At 45.4% G+C, this 18,989-nt stretch overlaps 1 protein-coding gene across 1 annotated transcript; it reads left to right on the forward strand.

Moving 5' to 3' along the window:
- Nucleotides 1-839: 839 nt before the first annotated feature.
- On the forward strand, nucleotides 840-11,619 carry smg8 (SMG8 nonsense mediated mRNA decay factor; the record flags this gene model as incomplete). Its single annotated transcript, XM_079247186.1, has 5 exons — nucleotides 840-1,463; nucleotides 4,886-5,786; nucleotides 5,866-6,011; nucleotides 7,575-8,453; nucleotides 10,434-11,619. 5 exons carry the CDS (start codon nucleotides 840-842, stop codon nucleotides 10,644-10,646), a joined length of 2,763 nt encoding a protein of 920 aa, XP_079103312.1. The 3' UTR covers nucleotides 10,647-11,619.
- Nucleotides 11,620-18,989: the final 7,370 nt, after the last annotated feature.

Here is an 18,989-nt window from a genome sequence, read left to right on the forward strand (position 1 = left end):
TGTGACTAGTGTTGTACGTTAGAATTAAAAGGGAGATTTAATTCAGATCATATAGACTGTTAATAGAGATGGACTAGCCTCCGTGACGTCACCCATAGGTTTATGAAGAGTTGAATTAAAGCTCGGTGGGCGGTTCCTACCATTGCCACCTTGGCAGAGGCGTGCACGTCATCTCGCCCGGAATAATACAAATATGGGCAAAGAGGTGGAGCTGAGAGGGGCGCTGTGATGATGGTGGATGATTGACATTTAGCAAACTCCAAGCTTTCTGTAGCTAAGAGCTTACCAAGCTAACCTGGACATAACAGGAGCTAACCAGCTAACGGAGGTAAGCGGGCTAAAGCTAAGTCATGTTGTTAATCGGCTAGAAATCATAGTTTTTCTGCATTCTTCTGACTTGAAGTGGGAGATCGGGTACCTGTCAATCAAAAGGACAAACCACTAAATATGCCGAACTTCGAGATTAAATTACTTTTAAATGGGCGAGTTAGAAAAACATTCACTCCCCCCACAGTTGTCATGAAGGTAAACTTGACCTATTAAACCTAAAATGGATTTTTGAACCAGGCTGTAAACATGTTTATTTCTGCAATGAAGTTGGTATTTTTAACATGGGAGTCAATGAGGATTTGCTCTGTTTTGGAGCCAGCCCCTGGTGGATGAGGGTGGAACAGCAGTTTTATACACTTCCGCATAGGCTTCACGTTTTGCCGCCGGAGGCTCCGTCCATCTTTTATATACACCATAGCGGAACCTTGAAACGTTGCAGTCACTCGGATCTTTTAGTCTGAGACCCCGGAAGTTGGCGCGTCGCTGTTTATCTTCCTCCGCTTTCCAAGATGAAGGAGGCGAACATGGCTTTCCCTGTAAATGTGGGGGATCTGCTTCGGGCGGAGCTCCAGGAGGACGCTGCCTACCAGGACCACGGCTTGTGTGTTGTCGGGATTTTCGGTAAAAGCAACATGCAGCCCGGACCGCTGAAGGAGTCTCTGATCGACACGCTGGCGGACAAACACATCTTCTCGCTGTTCGGCGGACCGGAGGACGGCGGCACGGCCGACAGCCTCATCCAGGCTTTCTACAACCAGGAGAACCGGGTTCTGTACCTGCTGCTGTCCTCCATCTGCGACAGCCGGCAGTTGCTGCGGGCCTGCCACTCCCTGAGCGCCGGGACCAGCCACTCCGACGCCCACGACTTGTGGAAAGGCCTGGACCGGCAGCACTGCCTCCACCTGCTCTACATGTTCTCCGTGTGTCACGTCCTGCTGCTGGTTCACCCCAACCACACTTTCGACGTGACCTACGACCGGCTCTTCAGAGCCCTGGACGCCCTGCGGCAGAAGGTCCTGCCACTGATCCGGGCTGCTATCAAAGACTGTCCGGTGTCCAAAGAGTGGAAGCTGAACTGCAGACCCTGTCCTCCACGGCTGCTCTTTGTCTTCCAGATCAGCGGCACTCTGAAGGTCTGCTTCTGAAAATGTCTTACAATATGCAAAAGAGAGGGTTAAATCAAACATCTTTTGCAGAGATCAGGGCATTCATAAAGAACTTAACAGGTAAAATAAAAGCTACTGGTAAGACTGGTGTTTCTCAGGACCACCAGTCCTGCTTGTTTTACAGGTAACCCTGCTCTAACACACCTGAATGAACTGAAGGTCTCATTATCAGGCTTGATGAGGATGCTCATTAAACGGAACCAGGTGTCTTGGAGAAAGAACACATCTAAAACATGCAGGGCACAGGTGTCAAACTCCAGTCCTCGAGGGCTGGTATCCTCCATGCTCCATTACACTTGACCAAAATTAATGCACAGGCTATCAAGAGGCGGCTGGATCCATTTGATTTGAATCAGGTGTGTTGATAGAGGGAAATAACAAAAACCTGCAGGATACTGGCCCTTGAGGACTGGAGTTTGACACCCCTGATCCAGGGGATCAAATGAGAAACACTGGTTTAAAAACAAAAAAAAAAATTGGTACAAATTAGGGATGTGTGTCCACTAGGGATGCACCGATATCTGTATTTGTATCGGCTCAATACCAATTGTGTGTACTCGTACTTGGTATTAATAAAAGTGTACCAATACCACTACTGATACCCAACACCACACTAGTCAAGCCAGTGACATGCTTTAGACATGTTTTAAAAGAAATAAATGCATTGAATGTTAAAATGTGACATTTTTTATTACACTAAAAGTGAGATCTTTGTTTCAAAACCACACATTTATAGTTGTATTTAGGTAAAATGTGTCAAATCCAAATAAAACTTGTTAGATGTGTAATGTTATAGTTGTATTGTTGAGGTAACTTAAGAAAGGATGAGTCATTTATTACAACCTAATGAAATCTTACACAGTTATAACAGCAATAATAACCATAGTCACAATAATGTTCACATAAACAGATTTAGTATCTGCAAATATCGGTATCTGCAGATATTCACATTTCAGATATCGGTATCGGATCGGAACTCCTAAAAAGTGGATCGGTGCATCCCTAGTCTCCACCACAGAGACCAGTTCAGAAGCATCTCGATACCCTACCAGCGATATGATACATATCGATACGATGCGATTAATTAATGATTTGACAATAATTTGATTTAATACAGTCGAGGTCAGTTCGGTGAAATTCATGATGCGATTCAACATGATCTAAAGAATTTACAAACCCACATCTGGTTTCTAAACAACATCACAAGCGTTACGTCCTCTCCTTCCCTGTGAAGGATGGATTTGATACCTGATTGTTTTCTAAATAAATCCAACTCAAAGAAAATGTAATTCCATGTTTTAATCCAGTTAAACACTAAATCTAAAACCAAATGTTTTGGGGGTTTTTTGGCATTTAGTTTTAATCTCATTCGCCACTTTTACACGTTTATTTAGGAAGTTTCATTTTAGCCTCTTAATAAAAATAACACACAAACACACGTGGAGCATCTGCAAACAGGTCTTTTCAGGTCCTTTTACTGCTTGTGTTCTGAGTCATTTTACACTGTTTTACAAAACGCTTTTTAATAACGACATGCGGTCTCTTCTTCACCTGTTTGCTCGCTTTCCTCCATGTTTGCGGTTTAAGAACTGCAGGTGCGTCACCTGGTTGCCATATAGGAAAATATGATGATGATGCATTTAAGGTACCTAAACACGAGCAGCGTGATGAAGCATTCGATAATGGATGCAGATGCTTTTCACTGATGCTGGCCGCTGAATGCATTGCACACTGAAGCCAGCGGTGCAGTCGCATTGCAAACGTCTGTCTCGGACCATCGACTCAGATCAGAGAGTCTCTCCATCCCTGGTGGGAATTATAAAGCACTTTAGTCAAATGTTTGAACAGGAAATGAAAATGCAAACATAGTAAGAAGAGAATCTCTGTCAGGGGAGATGATCGAACTCTTGGCTCAGATTATTTTCAGTAAATTATCTCACAAAACGTGACTTGGATTTTTCTCCTGGATCCTCATCGTCTGACATGCATGAGGCTCTGTAAAAAAAAAAAAAAGCTGTAATGCACATTTGGTTATTTATTTATTGATTTGATCCCCATTAGCTTTTGTCTTCCTGGGGTCTACACAATTCCTACTTCACAATAAAAGCATTCATATCAAGGTAGAACAACAGCAAAATGCGCATACATTACAACACACACGCACACACACACACATACGCACACACATAGTATGTACCTACTAGTTACATAATGTCTTGTACTAGTAACTATATATATGTATATAGATAGATAGATATATTTCACAAAAGTGAGTACAACCCTTGCATTTCTTCAAATATTTTAATATATCTGTTCATGGGACGACACTACAGAAATGACACTTTGATACAATGTACAGTAGTCAGTGTACAGCTTGTATAACAGTCTGAATTCACTGTCCCCTCAAAATAACTCAACACATAGCCATTAATGTCTAAACTGCAGGCAACAAAAGTGAGTACACCCTTAAGTGAACAGGTCCAAACTGGGCCCAATTAGCACATTTCCCCACCCCGGTGTCATATAATTCATTAGAGTTACAAGTCCTCAGGTGTGAATGTGGAGCAGGTGTGTTTAAAATTATTGCTGTTATTGTTGTAAGACTCTCATACTGTTCACTGGGAGTTCAACATGGCGCCTCATGGCAAAGAACTTTCTGAGGATATATATGTATGTATATATATATATATATATATATATATATATATATATATATATATAATGTGTGTGTATATATATATATAATGTGTGTGTATATATATATATGTGTGTATATATATATATGTGTGTATATATATATATGTGTGTATATATATATATATATGTATATGTATATATATGTATATGTATATACACACACACACACACACAGCCCTTTGGTTGTCGCTGGCTTCGCATTAAAGCTACAAACTCTGAAGTTAATAGAAGCTTTTCAGGGTCAGGTTGCTTAAATGCTTGAAGTGAAATATCTGCAGATGAATGTTTCTCTGCTCACACAGCAGAATCTGCAGCAGGACGCTACAAAACCAGTATGAGGAGTAATAAGAGTTGTCAGTCCAGCTGTTGTAAAGATGGAAGTGCTAAACTCAAACTGTGTCGCTTTGGAGGCGTTGGAACGGAGATGTGGAGGCGACGTGGGCCAGAACAGGCAGTCCAGCTTCTTGCATTCAGTTGTTTAAACAGATCACACACTCTGAGTGGGGTGTGGAGAGTTTTCCCAACACTCTGCAGTAGTAGCGTTAATTTATTCATCTCAGTAACGTTTGTCTTTGCAAGAAAGATGCGACACATATGAAGTCTGAGGCTGGAGGATGTCACACCGGCAGGCTAGTAGGCTGTGGAGACTTGCTATGAAAGTAAATTGTCTCTTTTGTTTGTTTGTCCGAAAGGTTCCTGCCAACGGCTCCGAGTCTGGAGGAAACCCCGACAAACCCAAGAAGCACTCGCCCAGGAGGCGGCTGCAGCACGCCCTGGAGGACCAGATCTATCGCATCTTCCGTAAAAGCCGAGTTCTGACCAACCAAAGCAGCAACTGCTTGTTCACGGTTCCTGCCAACCAGGCCTTTGTCTACGTGATCCCAGCAGAAGAGGACCCGGTGGGCACCCTGATTGGCCAGCTGCGCTCCAACTGCATCCTGTCCGATCAGGACTTGCCGGTGCCGTTGTCGGGGCCGAGGCGTTACCAGCAGATGCGGCGTTCTGCTCGGCAGCCGAGCTGCGGCGGGGACTCGGGCAGCTTGTCTGTGGGGGGTCAGCTGGTGGACTGCAGCTTGAAGGAGTTCCTCTGGCAACACGTGGATCTGGTGCTCACCAGGAAGGGCTTCGACGACAGCGTCGGCCGAAACCCGCAGCCTTCGCACTTCGAGCTGCCAACCTACACCAAATGGGTGCAGGTGGCCTCCAGACTCCACCAAGTCCTGATCAGCAACAGCGATGATGACGTAGCGGAGCTGGCTGTTAAGGTGCAGAACCAAGTGAAGGTTTTGGAGGGTTTTCTCGATGCAGACACAAAGTTCTCAGAGAACCGGTGCCAGAAGGCGTTGCCTCTGGCTCACAGCGCCTATCAGTCCAACCTCCCTCACAACTACACCACAACCGTACACAAGAACCAGCTGGCGCAGGCCCTGCGGGTCTACAGCCAGCACGCCCGCGGCGTGGCTTTCCAACGCTACGCGCTGCAACTTCACGAGGACTGCTACAAGTTCTGGAGCAACGGCCACCAGCTGTGTGAGGAGCGGAGCCTGACGGACCAACACTGCGTTCACAAGTTCCACCTCCTCCCCGAGCCAGGTGAGCGCCTCAGTCCCGCGCCCGCTTCACTTCAGAAAGCATCCGGCCCGTCACGCTTTATTTTGTCTGATTTCTGCAGGAGAGAAGCCGGACATGGATCACAATCCCCCCATTCTGAACCACAACAGCAGGGGGCGCTCCACCAGCTCCTGCAACTGTGGGAGGAAGCAGGCTCCTCGAGAGGATCCGTTTGACATCCAGGCTGCGAATTACGACTTTTACCAGGTTAGCCTTCACGCCGAAGCTGATCCGCTGGTCTCCGCTGGCTGACAGGTGGTCAGCATGGAGCTGTACTGGTCAGCATGGAGCTGTACTGGTCAGCATGCAGCTGTACTGGTCAGCATGCAGCCGTACTGGTCAGCATGGAGCCGTACTGGTCAGCATGGAGCCGTACTGGTCAGCATGCAGCTGTACTGGTCAGCATGCAGCTGTACTGGTCAGCATGGAGCTGTACTGGTCAGCATGGAGCCGTACTGGTCAGCATGCAGCCGTACTGGTCAGCATGCAGCCGTACTGGTCAGCATGGAGCCGTACTGGTCAGCATGGAGCTGTACTGGTCAGCATGGAGCTGTACTGGTCAGCATGCAGCCGTACTGGTCAGCATGGAGCCGTACTGGTCAGCATGCAGCCGTACTGGTCAGCATGCAGCAGTACTGGTCAGCATGCAGCCGTACTGGTCAGCATGCAGCCGTACTGGTCAGCATGCAGCCGTACTGGTCAGCATGCAGCCGTACTGGTCAGCATGGAGCTGTACTGGTCAGCATGGAGCTGTACTGGTCAGCATGGAGCTGTACTGGTCAGCATGCAGCCGTACTGGTCAGCATGCAGCCGTACTGGTCAGCATGCAGCCGTACTGGTCAGCATGCAGCAGTACTGGTCAGCATGCAGCCGTACTGGTCAGCATGCAGCCGTACTGGTCAGCATGCAGCCGTACTGGTCAGCTGATGCTAGAATACGATACTGCAGCTGCTCGAGGATTCATTCTTCACACCATCTCTGTGTTTCATACGTTCTATAAAGCCTGTTAAGATCCTCCACGAGAAGCGAGAACTTTTTTCTTGTTCTCGAGGCTCCGAGCAGACGTGTTTGAAGACAGTTCTCGACACATCGGGCTGGCAGAACTTTTTTCTTGCGGGGCTGCGAGAAGTATCGTGTGATTGGTCGGACATTGGAGGTGGGCGTGGTTAACACGGAGAAAGCATGAAGCGGAATTGCTGCTTCCGCGTTTTTGCTGTTGCCGGCAAAACGGATTTTTTTGATAAAACAGCTGATGTAGTGAGAAAGTACCAACATTTTTACATGTGGCATTAAAACACTCGGACCCAGCCGCGTGCACAACCCGCCCTGCCACGGACGAAGATGCTCGTTAAATATGAAACTAGAAAAGCACTCGGAGAGCGGAAACCTCCACCAACCACAATGTTAAAGAATCCTTTTAAAAAGTTCCTGGATACAAACGGTGATGCGGATCACCACCAATCAGTTCTTCATTTTCACATTTCCAACAACTCTTGAAATTTTCATAAAAATCCGTCCGTAACCTTTTAAGTTATCTTGAGCACAAAGACGCCGGATAAAACATAACCTGGTGGAGGTAACAACCGGGTTCATTGCACATGAAATCAGACATCGCCCCCCGCAGTGATCCCTCCCCGCTGCAGACGTGCTTCTTGTGGAGTATGTATGGACCTGACAAACAAGACGTTTTTTTCTTGTTCTTGCAGCCTCGAGAACAAGAACTCAGTTCTTGCGTCTCGTAACAAACTGAACAGTGTTTTCCCTGAACAGATGCTGGAGGAGAAATGCTGCGGGAAGATGGAGAGAATCGAGTTTCCGGTCTTCCAGCCCAGCACTCCTGACCCGGCCCCGGCCAGTAACCAGCCTCAGCGGCTCCCATGCGAGGGCTCTGTCGAGGCAGAGCGCCTGAAGGAGCCCAGCACTGCCCAGAGCCACACCCCCGGAGACACCAGCCTCAGCCTCGCTCTCAGTCTGGGCCAGTCCACAGACAGCTTGGGGCCTTACGGGGATGGAGACGGATCTGAAACCCAAGTCCAGCAGAAGAGGCCGAGCCTTATCGACCGACAGCCTTCCACGGTGGAGTATCTACCGGGCATGATGCACTCAGGTTGCCCCAAAGGCCTCCTCCCCAAGTTCTCCAGCTGGTCCCTGATGAAACTGGGCCCCGCTAAGTCGTACAACTTCCACACCGGCTTGGAACAGCCAGGCTTCCTCCCCGGCTCCTCCTTTCTGTTACCGTGGGACTTGGTAATACGGTCCAGATCAGAGGAGGACACTGGACTGATGGAGCCTTTGGATGGAAGCACATCCTCGTGGCCCGCCCCCAACAAGACCCTGATCAGCAAGCGAGGAAGCACAGGAGGGCTCGGCAGGAGCCGCAGGCGGGACGACATGGCTCGGGTCTTTGTGGGCTTTGAGTATGAAGACAGCAGGGGGAGGCGCTTCATCAGCTGCGGTCCGGATAAAATAGTGAAGGTTCTGGGACCAGGGGGGGCTAAAGACCCCGCCACCAGGGTGCTCAACACCGACATGCCTCTCTACATCCCGTCTCCATCACAAGGCCGAGGCCTGAAGCCCCACTACTCCCAGCTGTCTCGGCTGTTCATCGTCGTGCCCGACGCACCGCTGGAGGTCACTCTGAACCCGCAGGTAAACTCCCGACTGTCTCCTCTCTTCTCCTCTCCTCCTCCAGAAGTTACATCTAAACGCTGCAGAAATAATGAAAATACTTAGAAATCAACACATTTTACTTCCTTCTCATTTAGTTAAAGTGGAACTATTTTGTGCATTTCAGGCTAATTTATTTTTATTTCTGAGACCAGAAGGGCTGGGATTGATGGAGTTGTTGTCACAAATCGCTTTATCTACTTCAGACTGACCCTCTCTGTAGGCTGTCAGATCAACCTGTGGGCAAAACGAGTGGATTGAGACTCTTCCACATTAAGCCCCGCCTAAAGACGACTCTGTAGAGGTGTGTGTGTGTGTATCTGAAACCCTGCCGTCACACAGTCCTACACATGATGAAGATGGAGGACAAAGAATCAGTGAAGTCAGACTTTATTACTGCAGAACACACAGTTTTATGTCTTTCTAGATGTCGAGATCGTTTTAGTTCTAAAGCCTCTTCCAGCGCGGTTTCATCATCAGTGGGCCAGACCTGGAGAACAACCAGTAATTACCTAAAACTACGTTGTAGGATGCAAAATCTAAGTTACCGATGTTTGGGAATACGCTGATGTGTGCACACTCGGGTGGAAGGTGTGTCCCTTTGGGTGTGATCGCATAGGGTGTGAACAAATAGTTGCACTCACCTGAGCGCATCACTTGTCTTGGAGGATGTAGAGGCAAATTAGGCGACTTATGTTAGTAGTAGGGCTGCGACGAAATGCTTTTGTCCCAATTCAATTCGATTACGATTTTTTGGGTGCCGATTCAATTTGAATTGCGATTCTCACAATTCTTTGATATTATTGATTTCTGTATATTAAAAACAAAATAAATGTATAAAACTTTTTTTTTTACTCTTCATTTTCCTTGATTTCAATGAGGAAAAAACAACACAGTAGCCGGACCATCATTCTGCTGCTGTAACGCCCAAGAAGACAAGTTAAAGGATCAATGAAAACAATAAAAATGACAAAAAATTTATAATGGATTATTTTCATTTATTTGAAAAAAGAAATCGATTTTCTTTTTTAACAAAAAATTGATTTTAAAATTGTGAAGCAAATAAAATCCAGATTTTTGATTTTTCAATTTGATTTTCCTAACCGTAGTTAGTACTCTGCGTGTTGTTAGTTCGTTGTGTTAGCTGATTTATCTTGCTGTAACAATGAAAATAAACGCAAGATGGAGAAGATACAACTGCAAAAACAAGAAAAAAAAAACAAAAATTCTGTAAATGTTGCTTAAAGTAAGATAAATTATCTGCCAACAGAACAAGAAAAATTTAGTTTGTCAAGACTTCCCAAAACAAGTAAAAATACTCTTAAAACAAGAGGAATTCTCTGGCATAAAAACTAAGAATTATCTTACCTTTAAAAGAAATAAGCATATGTGTACTCAATTTAAGATTTTTAATCTTAGATTTCAGTTTTTTGCCGTGTAGTATGCGTCATCGATATCTCCCGTGCTTAGCCTGCCGCGGCGGAAGAACATGATGGCGTTGGACATGTTTCCTCTTCTTAAAGTCCGGACTAGTCTACAGCAAGATGGAAATATGTTCAAATTAAACATTAATTCATTCTACTGTCCTTATAGAACTTTAGTTCATGTTTTCTGTCATTGTCACATTAACCAACTTCACCACGCGGCTCAGGCTGGACCCTCTGGCGGCTCAGACTGGACCCTCTGGCGGCTCAGACTGGACCCTCTGGCGGCTCAGACTGGACCCTCTGGCGGGTCAGACTGGACCCTCTGGCGGGTCAGACTGGACCCTCTGGCGGGTCAGACTGGCGGGTCGGTTTGGCTCCAGGCTGGTTTGACACTAGCTGGACTCTCCTTGTGGGACTTACAGTTAACAACTAGAACCTGAGTCAATATCTTGGTGTTACAGAAGATGTTTTATAATTAAAATATATTAAAAAAAATTGGCCAAAATGACAAGACTTCCTTCCACAATGTGTGCAGGTGCAGCCTGGTCCTCCTCCCTGTCCAGTCTTCCATCCGGAGCAGACGGAAGTGGTCTTGCCTCCTGATGGCCTTTGGGTGCTGCGGTTCCCTTATTCCTACGCGACAGAGCGCGGCCCCTGTTACCCCCCCAAAGAGAACCAGCCTCTCAACAACTACAAGGTGCTACGAGGAATCCTGAGGGCCACCACAGCCAACCCCCCACCACAGTAAACCCCCGTCCTGGACCCAGTCTGAGGCTTCGTGGGCCTGCTGCAGGCAGAAGAGCCGGGACCCGGACTCCAGGCGATCCGGCAGGAAGGAGGTGCAGGAAGTAACGTCTGAATGTCCTGCAGCACGCGGCTCGCCTTCAGGGGAGAAATTCAGCTGATTTATTCCTCATGGTTGCTTCTACGTCTCTGAAGTTTGCATCTGTGAAGCGCCAGACCCGACTTGGTCTCCGTGTGCTGTCGGACTGCTGGGCTGCGGTCCGTCTGGGGTCCAGATAAATGATCATTTTTCTGCTTTGATGAATAAAACACCTCCTCTATGTTCTGTAGCGTTTTACAGAAGTGCAGGGATGGTGGCGTGGAACGCTTCTTTAGACGCACCGGTGTGAGTCTGTGAGGTCGGGGTGAGCAGCAGAGAGTTTACATCTGTGATGTTGCTGTTGGGATTCCTTCTCAGAGAGTTGACCTGAGCAGCAGGACGCTGACGGAGGATGGATCAGGCTTTACTGTCGGCCGTTCTGGCGCTCAGCAAGGCCTCCCCCGCTGCTCTCCCAGCGCTTTCTGAAGCAGCTAATATTTGAAGAAATCTCTGTAAAGTGGGGATGTGGCGTGGAATGTGATCCATCAGCCCTTTCCGTCAATCAGTTGTGGAAATGTGAAGAAAAATTTCACAACGTTGTAGGGTCTTGTTCCCACCAGGGAAGGTTGTTCAGTGCGGACTTGGATCTGTGATTGGTGCGTCGCAACAAAGACGTTAAACCAATGACCTCCATTTAGACACTAATGATGAACAAAAGAGAACGGCGGACGATATGGGGGGTTACCATGGAAACGGGTTGCTTTGTTCCTGTCAAGTAATGACCGTCTTGATGATGACGATCTTATTTAAACCCTTAAACATCATTGACGTCAGTCAGGTGTGTGTTGTCATGTTTGAACATATCTTTATTTGCTTCATGCATAGTTTTTAACAAAGATCCGACTGCAGCTTTATATTGATGAAGTGACACATTTATTGCTGTTTTTCTCTAAATAAAAACAACTTTGTCATCCAAAACATGTTTTTATTGTTTTCTCATTGAAGTGAACAAAGTCTAAATAGAAAAAAAGTTTTTTATCCATATGTCCTCATGTATCTAAATACATCATTACTGAATGTAACAGCGGCTCTGAGGATTGTTATATTTAATAAAAATAATGCATTTTATTTATTTACGTAGCACCTTTTCACTCAAAGACACAAAATAAAAGGGGTAAGAATGAGTTGTTCTTTCCATCCACCAGATGGAGCCAGCAGTCTGATGGTCTCTGTATCATGTCTGTATTCATCCTGCTTCTACTGGTCTAAGTCAGTCTGCTGCCAACACTTCCAGTCCACAGATTTTAGGTTAATGCATGAAAGAAGACATCGCTGTTGTTATAAATTGACACCGTGATCACATTATTGGGTTCACCCATTCAGTCGCTTTAAAACGTATCTAATCAGTCGGTCACATGGCTGCAGCTTCTTACATTTAGTCATGTAGATGTGGACAAGATGACTTGCTTTAGTCACAACTGAGCATCAGAAAGAGGAAGAAAGAGAAGTGACTAGTAGAAAAACTTGTCATCTACTGGAAGTTTCACACACATCTATCTGTAGGATTTACAGCCAATGGTCTGAAAAAGAGAAAACATCCAAGCAGCAACATTGATGTGAGAGGAGAATGGGCAGACTGGTTTGTTTCCTGATCTGATAAGTCTCAGTTCCAGCTGCCAGAGTCAAAAACAACATGAACCCATCCCGCCTTGTATCAACAGATCAGGCTGGAAAACATTTCATGGTACATTTTTAGGCCAATAGGAGGATTTAGAGTAACCAATCAACCTAACATGCCTGTCTTTGGACGGTGGGAGGAAGCCAGAGTGGCTAAGAACCAGTGATGAGCAGGTGGTGGCGTGGACCCAAATGCAGGACAGGAGGCAGGGACGCAGAATCCAACTGAGCATCACTTAAACACCACAGCCGATCCGATTGAGCATCGTTCCTGATCATGACCCAGTCTCTCTGAAGGCCACGGCATTCCAGCGGCCTTCACCCGGCAGGCTGATGCAGCAGCAGGTGATTATATTTGTAATAAAACTGTGAAAACAGAAGTAACTTTAGTTAAGAATTCATTTTCATCCATGTGTAAGTGTTTATCACCAGTCATTTAAAGGCTTTATTTGTATTTGTTAGTGGTTAGTACCGTGGCCTTACAGCAAAGTCACTGGTTCGATCCACGCTGGGTGGAGGCTCAAACGGTGGTTTCTGAGTGGGGTTTGCGTGTTCTCCCCGAGTATGTGTGGGTTCTGTCATGATGTGTGCTTTGTAACGTCTCTTTAGTTCCTGGTTTCCTGTTTTATTGTGTAGTTTCTTCCTGTTTTGTCTGTTTCATGTTCATTAGTTCACCTGGGTTCATTTAGCTCGTCAGTGCCACCTGTGTCTCGTTTTGGTTCTGTGTATTTATACCCCTCATGCATAGAGTTTTACTTTACTTTGTGTGTGCTTGTGTTTAGTTCTGTTAGCCTCCTATGTCTGCTTGCCTTTAGTTCAGTGATCTGGATGTTCAAGACATCTTGATTCTGCGTTCCTGCCTCCTTTTGGGTCCACACCACCTCCTTGCAACAGGTTCTTAGCTACTCTGGCTTCTTCCTACCGTCCAAAGACAGGCATGTTAGGTCAATTGGTTACTCTAAATCCTCCCTAGGAGTGAGTGTGAGTAGTTGTTTGTCTCTTTGTGGGACCCTGCGATGGATTGGGGACCTGTCCAGGATGTACCCTGCCTCTCGCAGGGAAGCTGGAGCCTATTCCAACAATCGCAGGGGGACAAACAGCCATCCACGCTAACACTCATCCTCGGGAGCATCAACCTAACATGCATGTCTGTAGAGGGTGGACACACACATACACAGGGAGAACATGCAAACTCCAACACACTTTCCCACCAAACCACTAGACTATCTTGTGGATTATTTTGCTACTTGGGGGCTTTATTCATGGTCATGAGCTGTGGGTCGTGACCGAAAGAACGAGATCTCGTATACAGGTGGCTGAAATGAATTTCCTCTGCAGGGTTGCTGGGCTCTCCATTAGAAATAGGGTGAGGAGCTTGGTCATCCAGGAGGAGAACAGAGTAGAGCCGCTGCTCCTCCGCATCAAGAGGAACCCGTTGAGGTGGCTTGGGCATCTGGTCGGGATGCCTCCTGGACGCTTCCCTGGTGAGGTGTTCCAGGCACGTCCCTCTGGGAGGAGACCCCGGGGAAGACCCAGGACACGCTGGAGGGATTATATCTCTTTGCTGGCCTGGGAACGTCTCGGGATCCCCCCCGCAGAGTTGGCAAATGTGGCTGGGGAGAGGGAAGTCTGGGCTTCCCTGCTTAGGCTGCTGCCCCCGTGACCCGACCCCAGATAAGTGGCAGAAGATGGATGGATGGATGGGCTTTATTCATGTGATTGGGATGACGCTGCATAAACCAGACATCATCCACCATCATTTTGTGTGCAGTTGGTTTCTCTGTTTCTTCATTAACATGTATCACACTGACTGGCTGCGCTGTGTGAAGGCGAGAACTTTCCTTGCAATAAGCCAAGCTCTGGAAACACTCCTGCAGGGCTTCACAGTAAAGGTGACCCTGGCACCTGTATGCTGATCATGTCCATAAAACTTAAAAAGAAAAAAATCCCTCAACCGACCCGCATTAAATGAAAATCAACCTGCTTGATATGTGATCTGTGTAATTTTTACACACTCTGTATGTAAAAGACACTTACCTGCAAAACTGCGTTTTTGCATGAATCTTTAAGAAATCACCACCCAGTCGGGCCAAACCGCCCTCTGGGCTACCCTGGCATGAAGTCAACATGTGAACTTAATAAAGTTATGCTGAGTGTGTATCAGACTCTAAAGAAATAATGCTTCAATAATCAATCATAGAAGACTTTTTTTTTTTTCAATACAATGAGATGTTAAAGATTCCTTTTGGGTAAGTTGTGAAAAACTTGGTTCCGCTTTCAGATCTTTGACCTTCATCTGGTTTAACTATTGAACGTTGAGTGTTTCTGTGAACTTTGCTAAGACACTTGGCTTTTAGGAATGTAGATAATAAGAATGAAGTTAATAAGAAAGCTAAGGAAATTCAATGTCAATAAGTTCTTGAAGGAACTTTAAACATGTGATGTTGTAGTGAAGCCTCATGTTTACACAGTGTACCTGCTCCAGCACCTGATTGAACACTGGTTCTGTCTGAAACTAAATCACTGAAGAAGCGCTCCTTTTGGTGAGATGACATAAACAGAGGTGTAAATGCAAAGTTCTGCAAAAGAAACAAGTAAAGCTGCCGGTAAACCTGGCCCAACATGTGCAGATCACTAAAGCAAGCAAGTAACTAAGGGAGATGTCTGTGTCCTGATTGCTGTTTTTTTAAAACTTCCCAATGTTAAACATAAAAAATGGTCCCATGATGTACAAAGTATGATGCAATGATCATATATATAATCTACATTCATAATAAATGCGTTCATATAAGTCCACTAAAAAATTATCATCTCTAGCCAAAGAAATCTGTGGATTGAGATGAATCTTCTCTTTAATACACAATCCCATCTTGGGGAACAGTGCAGTGGGTGACAGTAGAGTGAAAAAACTTCCTTTTGACAGGAAAGAAAACCTCCAGAAACACCAGACTTTGAAAGAAGGATCTTTATCTAAACTGGTTGAAGATGGAGAAGAAAGGAAAGAGGCGCCAGAAGCACCGTAAGCATATGATAGTGCTCAGAAATAAAAAGAAAACACAAATGTAATGTATTAATGCAGTGTTCCCCAGTCCAGGTCCCCAGGATTCCCGTCCTGCATGTTTTATAGGTAACCCTACTTTTACACACCTGAATGAAGTAAAGGACTCATTTACAGGCAGCAAAGAACTTGATGAGAAAGTTCAGTCTAAAATGTGCAGGGCAGGGGGTCCTGAGGGCCTGGATTGGGAATCACTGTATTAATACACAGAGGATAAAGAGAGCAGAGAGGCACTTATTGCATCATGAGACAATTTCCCAGCAGCTTGTAGTAGCTAAGGATCATCGAGCCAGCTGTAACTTCAAGCTTTTTCAAGAGGAAGTTTTATGCCAAGTCTTAAAGCTAGCAAGAGTGTCTGTGTCCAGAAGCCAAACTGGGAGTTTGTTCCACAGACAGACTTTAATAACTCAAGGTTCTGAGTTTGGAAAGAGCTACAAGTACGCCAGCAGTGTAACAGTGAACTTCTCTGTTGGGGAAATATCAAATATGAGATATTTAAGACGCATTCCCTTCATGTTCAGCTCCTTCACAAAGAGGCTGCACCTGAAGCTGAACGGCCATTTACAGATGCACTGAGGTTTCCCTCAGTAAAGTCAGACTTTAGGATCATACCTTTGTCTTTTTATCCATGTTTAAGATTTTTATGTTGTTGAACTGTAAAATAATATTACATCCACTGAAACCCATTTACAAGTTCATGGTTAATTTGTGAATATATAGGAAACATGTCATTCTTTGTGATGTGGCGACACGTGGCATACGGTTGGTGGTCCCAGATAATGATTTGTTCGTCTGACAAATCTTCTCCCACAGAACGTTCATTGTGTTGTCTCTTCTCCCAAAACATTTATACTTCTGCCTCAAACACCAAGTTGTTTTTCCTGAAGACAAACAGCTGGCCTGGTCCAGAAGTTCCCATCTGATGGCGATCCCTGTAATGCAGAGGGGTTTTTCCATGGTAGAATCCTGCATCATTTCATTTGGTTTTTACAGTCTACAAAGACAAGCAGACATTGTTTTCTAATTATTGTTTTACAAAATTATAGGCTTATATTTATTCTTATTGTCTTTTATTATTATTTAGTTATTTTATCTTGTGTTTCTTTCTTATTTTATATATTCAACTTTTTAGCTCCAGTGTTTTCCTCACAGGAATCCTCCTTGTCAGGGGCTGCGCCTGTTTGGTAGGCGGGGTCAATTTGGTTGGCGGGGTGGTTGGGGTCTCTGGTGGTTGTTCCTTGGGCAGCTTCTGATGTGGAGGGATCCCAAAGATGTCTTTTCTAGAATTCTGAAGGTAGTTTACGTGCTGACGTTGCGGTAACGTATTGTGTCATTTCCTGTTTGCCTAGCGTGTGTCACTGCGGATTGCTATGAGCCGTTGGCTCCTTTAACCTCTTTCTAACTTATATCTATCGTTAACCAACCACTCACTTCTGCGCACAATATCTTCCCAAACCACTGTTCTATATATTGCATTTATTTTCGGGATCTTAGGCTTTCTGTTTACTTGACTTACAGCTCAAGCACTCGGTTTTAGCATGGCTGCTAGCTCTCTTCCCACACCCCGATCCCTGCCTTTTCTTGCTCGGTGTGTCTGATGTTTAGCTACTCCTCCGCCTCCTTTAGTGATAACGGTAGGTGTATTAAGTGTAGCAGCTTGGCAGCTTTGGAGGGGAGGCTCTGTGAGTTAGAAGCCCAGCTCCGCACTCAGTTAGGGATGCAGTTAGCAAGCCCCCATTAGCCAGTGCGGAGCTACCAACCAGGGCAGCTATCCCTAGCAATCCCTCAGCCGTTCCCGCGCAGCTAGGAGCCGAGGCGGGCTGGACGACTGTCAGGCGGAAGCGTAGCCCCAAACCAAAACCCACTGGCCACCACCGACCTGTTCACGTTTCTAACAGATTTTCCCCGCTCGGCAACACACCCGCTGAGGCAGAAACCCTGATTATAGGTAGTTCCATAGTCAGAAACGTGGCTCTAGAGACACCGGGGACCATAGTCAAATGCATTCCTGGGGCCAGAGCGGGCGACGTCGAACCGTATTTGAAACTGCTGACTAAAGCTAAACGTAAATACCGTAAGATTGTAATTCACGTCGGCGGTAACGACACCCGGTTACGCCAATCGGAGGTCACTAAAATTAATGTTGCTTCGGTGTGTAACTTTGCCAAGAGCATGTCGGACTCCGTAGTTTTCTCTGGTCCCTTGCCAAATTTAATCAGCGATGACATGTCTAGCCGCATGTCATCCTTCAACCGCTGGTTGTCTAGGTGGTGTCCCGATAACAACGTGGGTTTTATAGATAATTGGAGCGCTTTTTGGGGAAAGCCTGGTCTTATTAGGAGAGATGGCATCCATCCCACGTTGGATGGAGCCGCTCTCTTATCTAGCAATATGGACTTTTTTATTAGTCAGCTAAATTGACAACTCAGGGTTGGGACCAGGAGGCAGAATTGTAGTCCTACACACTTTTCTGCAGCTTCCCACCTGCCGCCGCCCACCCAAAACCCCATTCCGACCTTATACAACTCCCCAGCAGTAAGAATTAAACAACACAAAAACACTTTTGGGGTTAATCGTGAAAACCTCATAAAAATAAAAACAATAGATCTAATAAAATCTGAAAATAAGACAATAAAGTGTGGCCTACTGAATATCAGATCCCTCCCAAATAAGTCTTTATTAGTCAATGACTTGATAGGTGATCACAACATTGATTTATTCTGTTTTTCGGAAACCTGGTTACAGCAAGAGGATTATGTTAGTATTAATGAAGCTACGCCAGCTAACTATTCAAACTCCTAGAACTACTGGCAGAGGAGGAGGTGTTGCAGCTATTTTTCAGTCAGAATCTTTAATTAATCATAAGCACAAAACTAACTATAAATCCTTTGAATTCCTGACATTAAATTTATCTCATCCAAAATGGAATTCAGGGAAACCGCTCCTTTTAGTATTAGTGTATCGCCCACCTGGACCTTACTCCGAGTTTGACTGAATTCTCTGATCTCTTGTCTGAGTTAGTGCTGACTACTGAAAAAGTCATTGTACTAGGTGATTTTAATATTCATGTTGACGATGAAAATGATAGTTTAAACATTTCCTTTAGCACTATTCTAAACTCAATTGGGTTTTCACAAAATGTTAATGGTGCCACTCACTCTCATGGTCATACTCTTGATCTAGTTCTAACATATGGTATTGAGACTAATAAGCTCAAAGTATTTCCTGAAAACCCTGTCTTGTCTGATCACTTCGTACTAACCTTTGAATTCACTTTATTTGATTACTCACTGACCAGAAATAAATTCTACTATAGTAGATGTTTATCAGAGAATAATATTACAAAATGTAAACAATCAGTTGAATCAATTTTTTCACCTCTACCATGTGTTAGCATGACTGAGAGCTTTACTCCTGCTCAGATTGATCAACATGCTGAGACTATAATAGCTTCAATGCGTACAACCTTGGATAATGTTGTTCCCCTAAAGAAGAAGAAATTAGGTAAGATTATGAAGGCTCCCTGGTTTAAT

This window comes from Telmatherina bonti (genome assembly GCF_933228915.1).
Source record: "Telmatherina bonti genome assembly, chromosome: 10".
In the NCBI taxonomy this organism is placed as follows: domain Eukaryota; kingdom Metazoa; phylum Chordata; class Actinopteri; order Atheriniformes; family Telmatherinidae; genus Telmatherina; species Telmatherina bonti.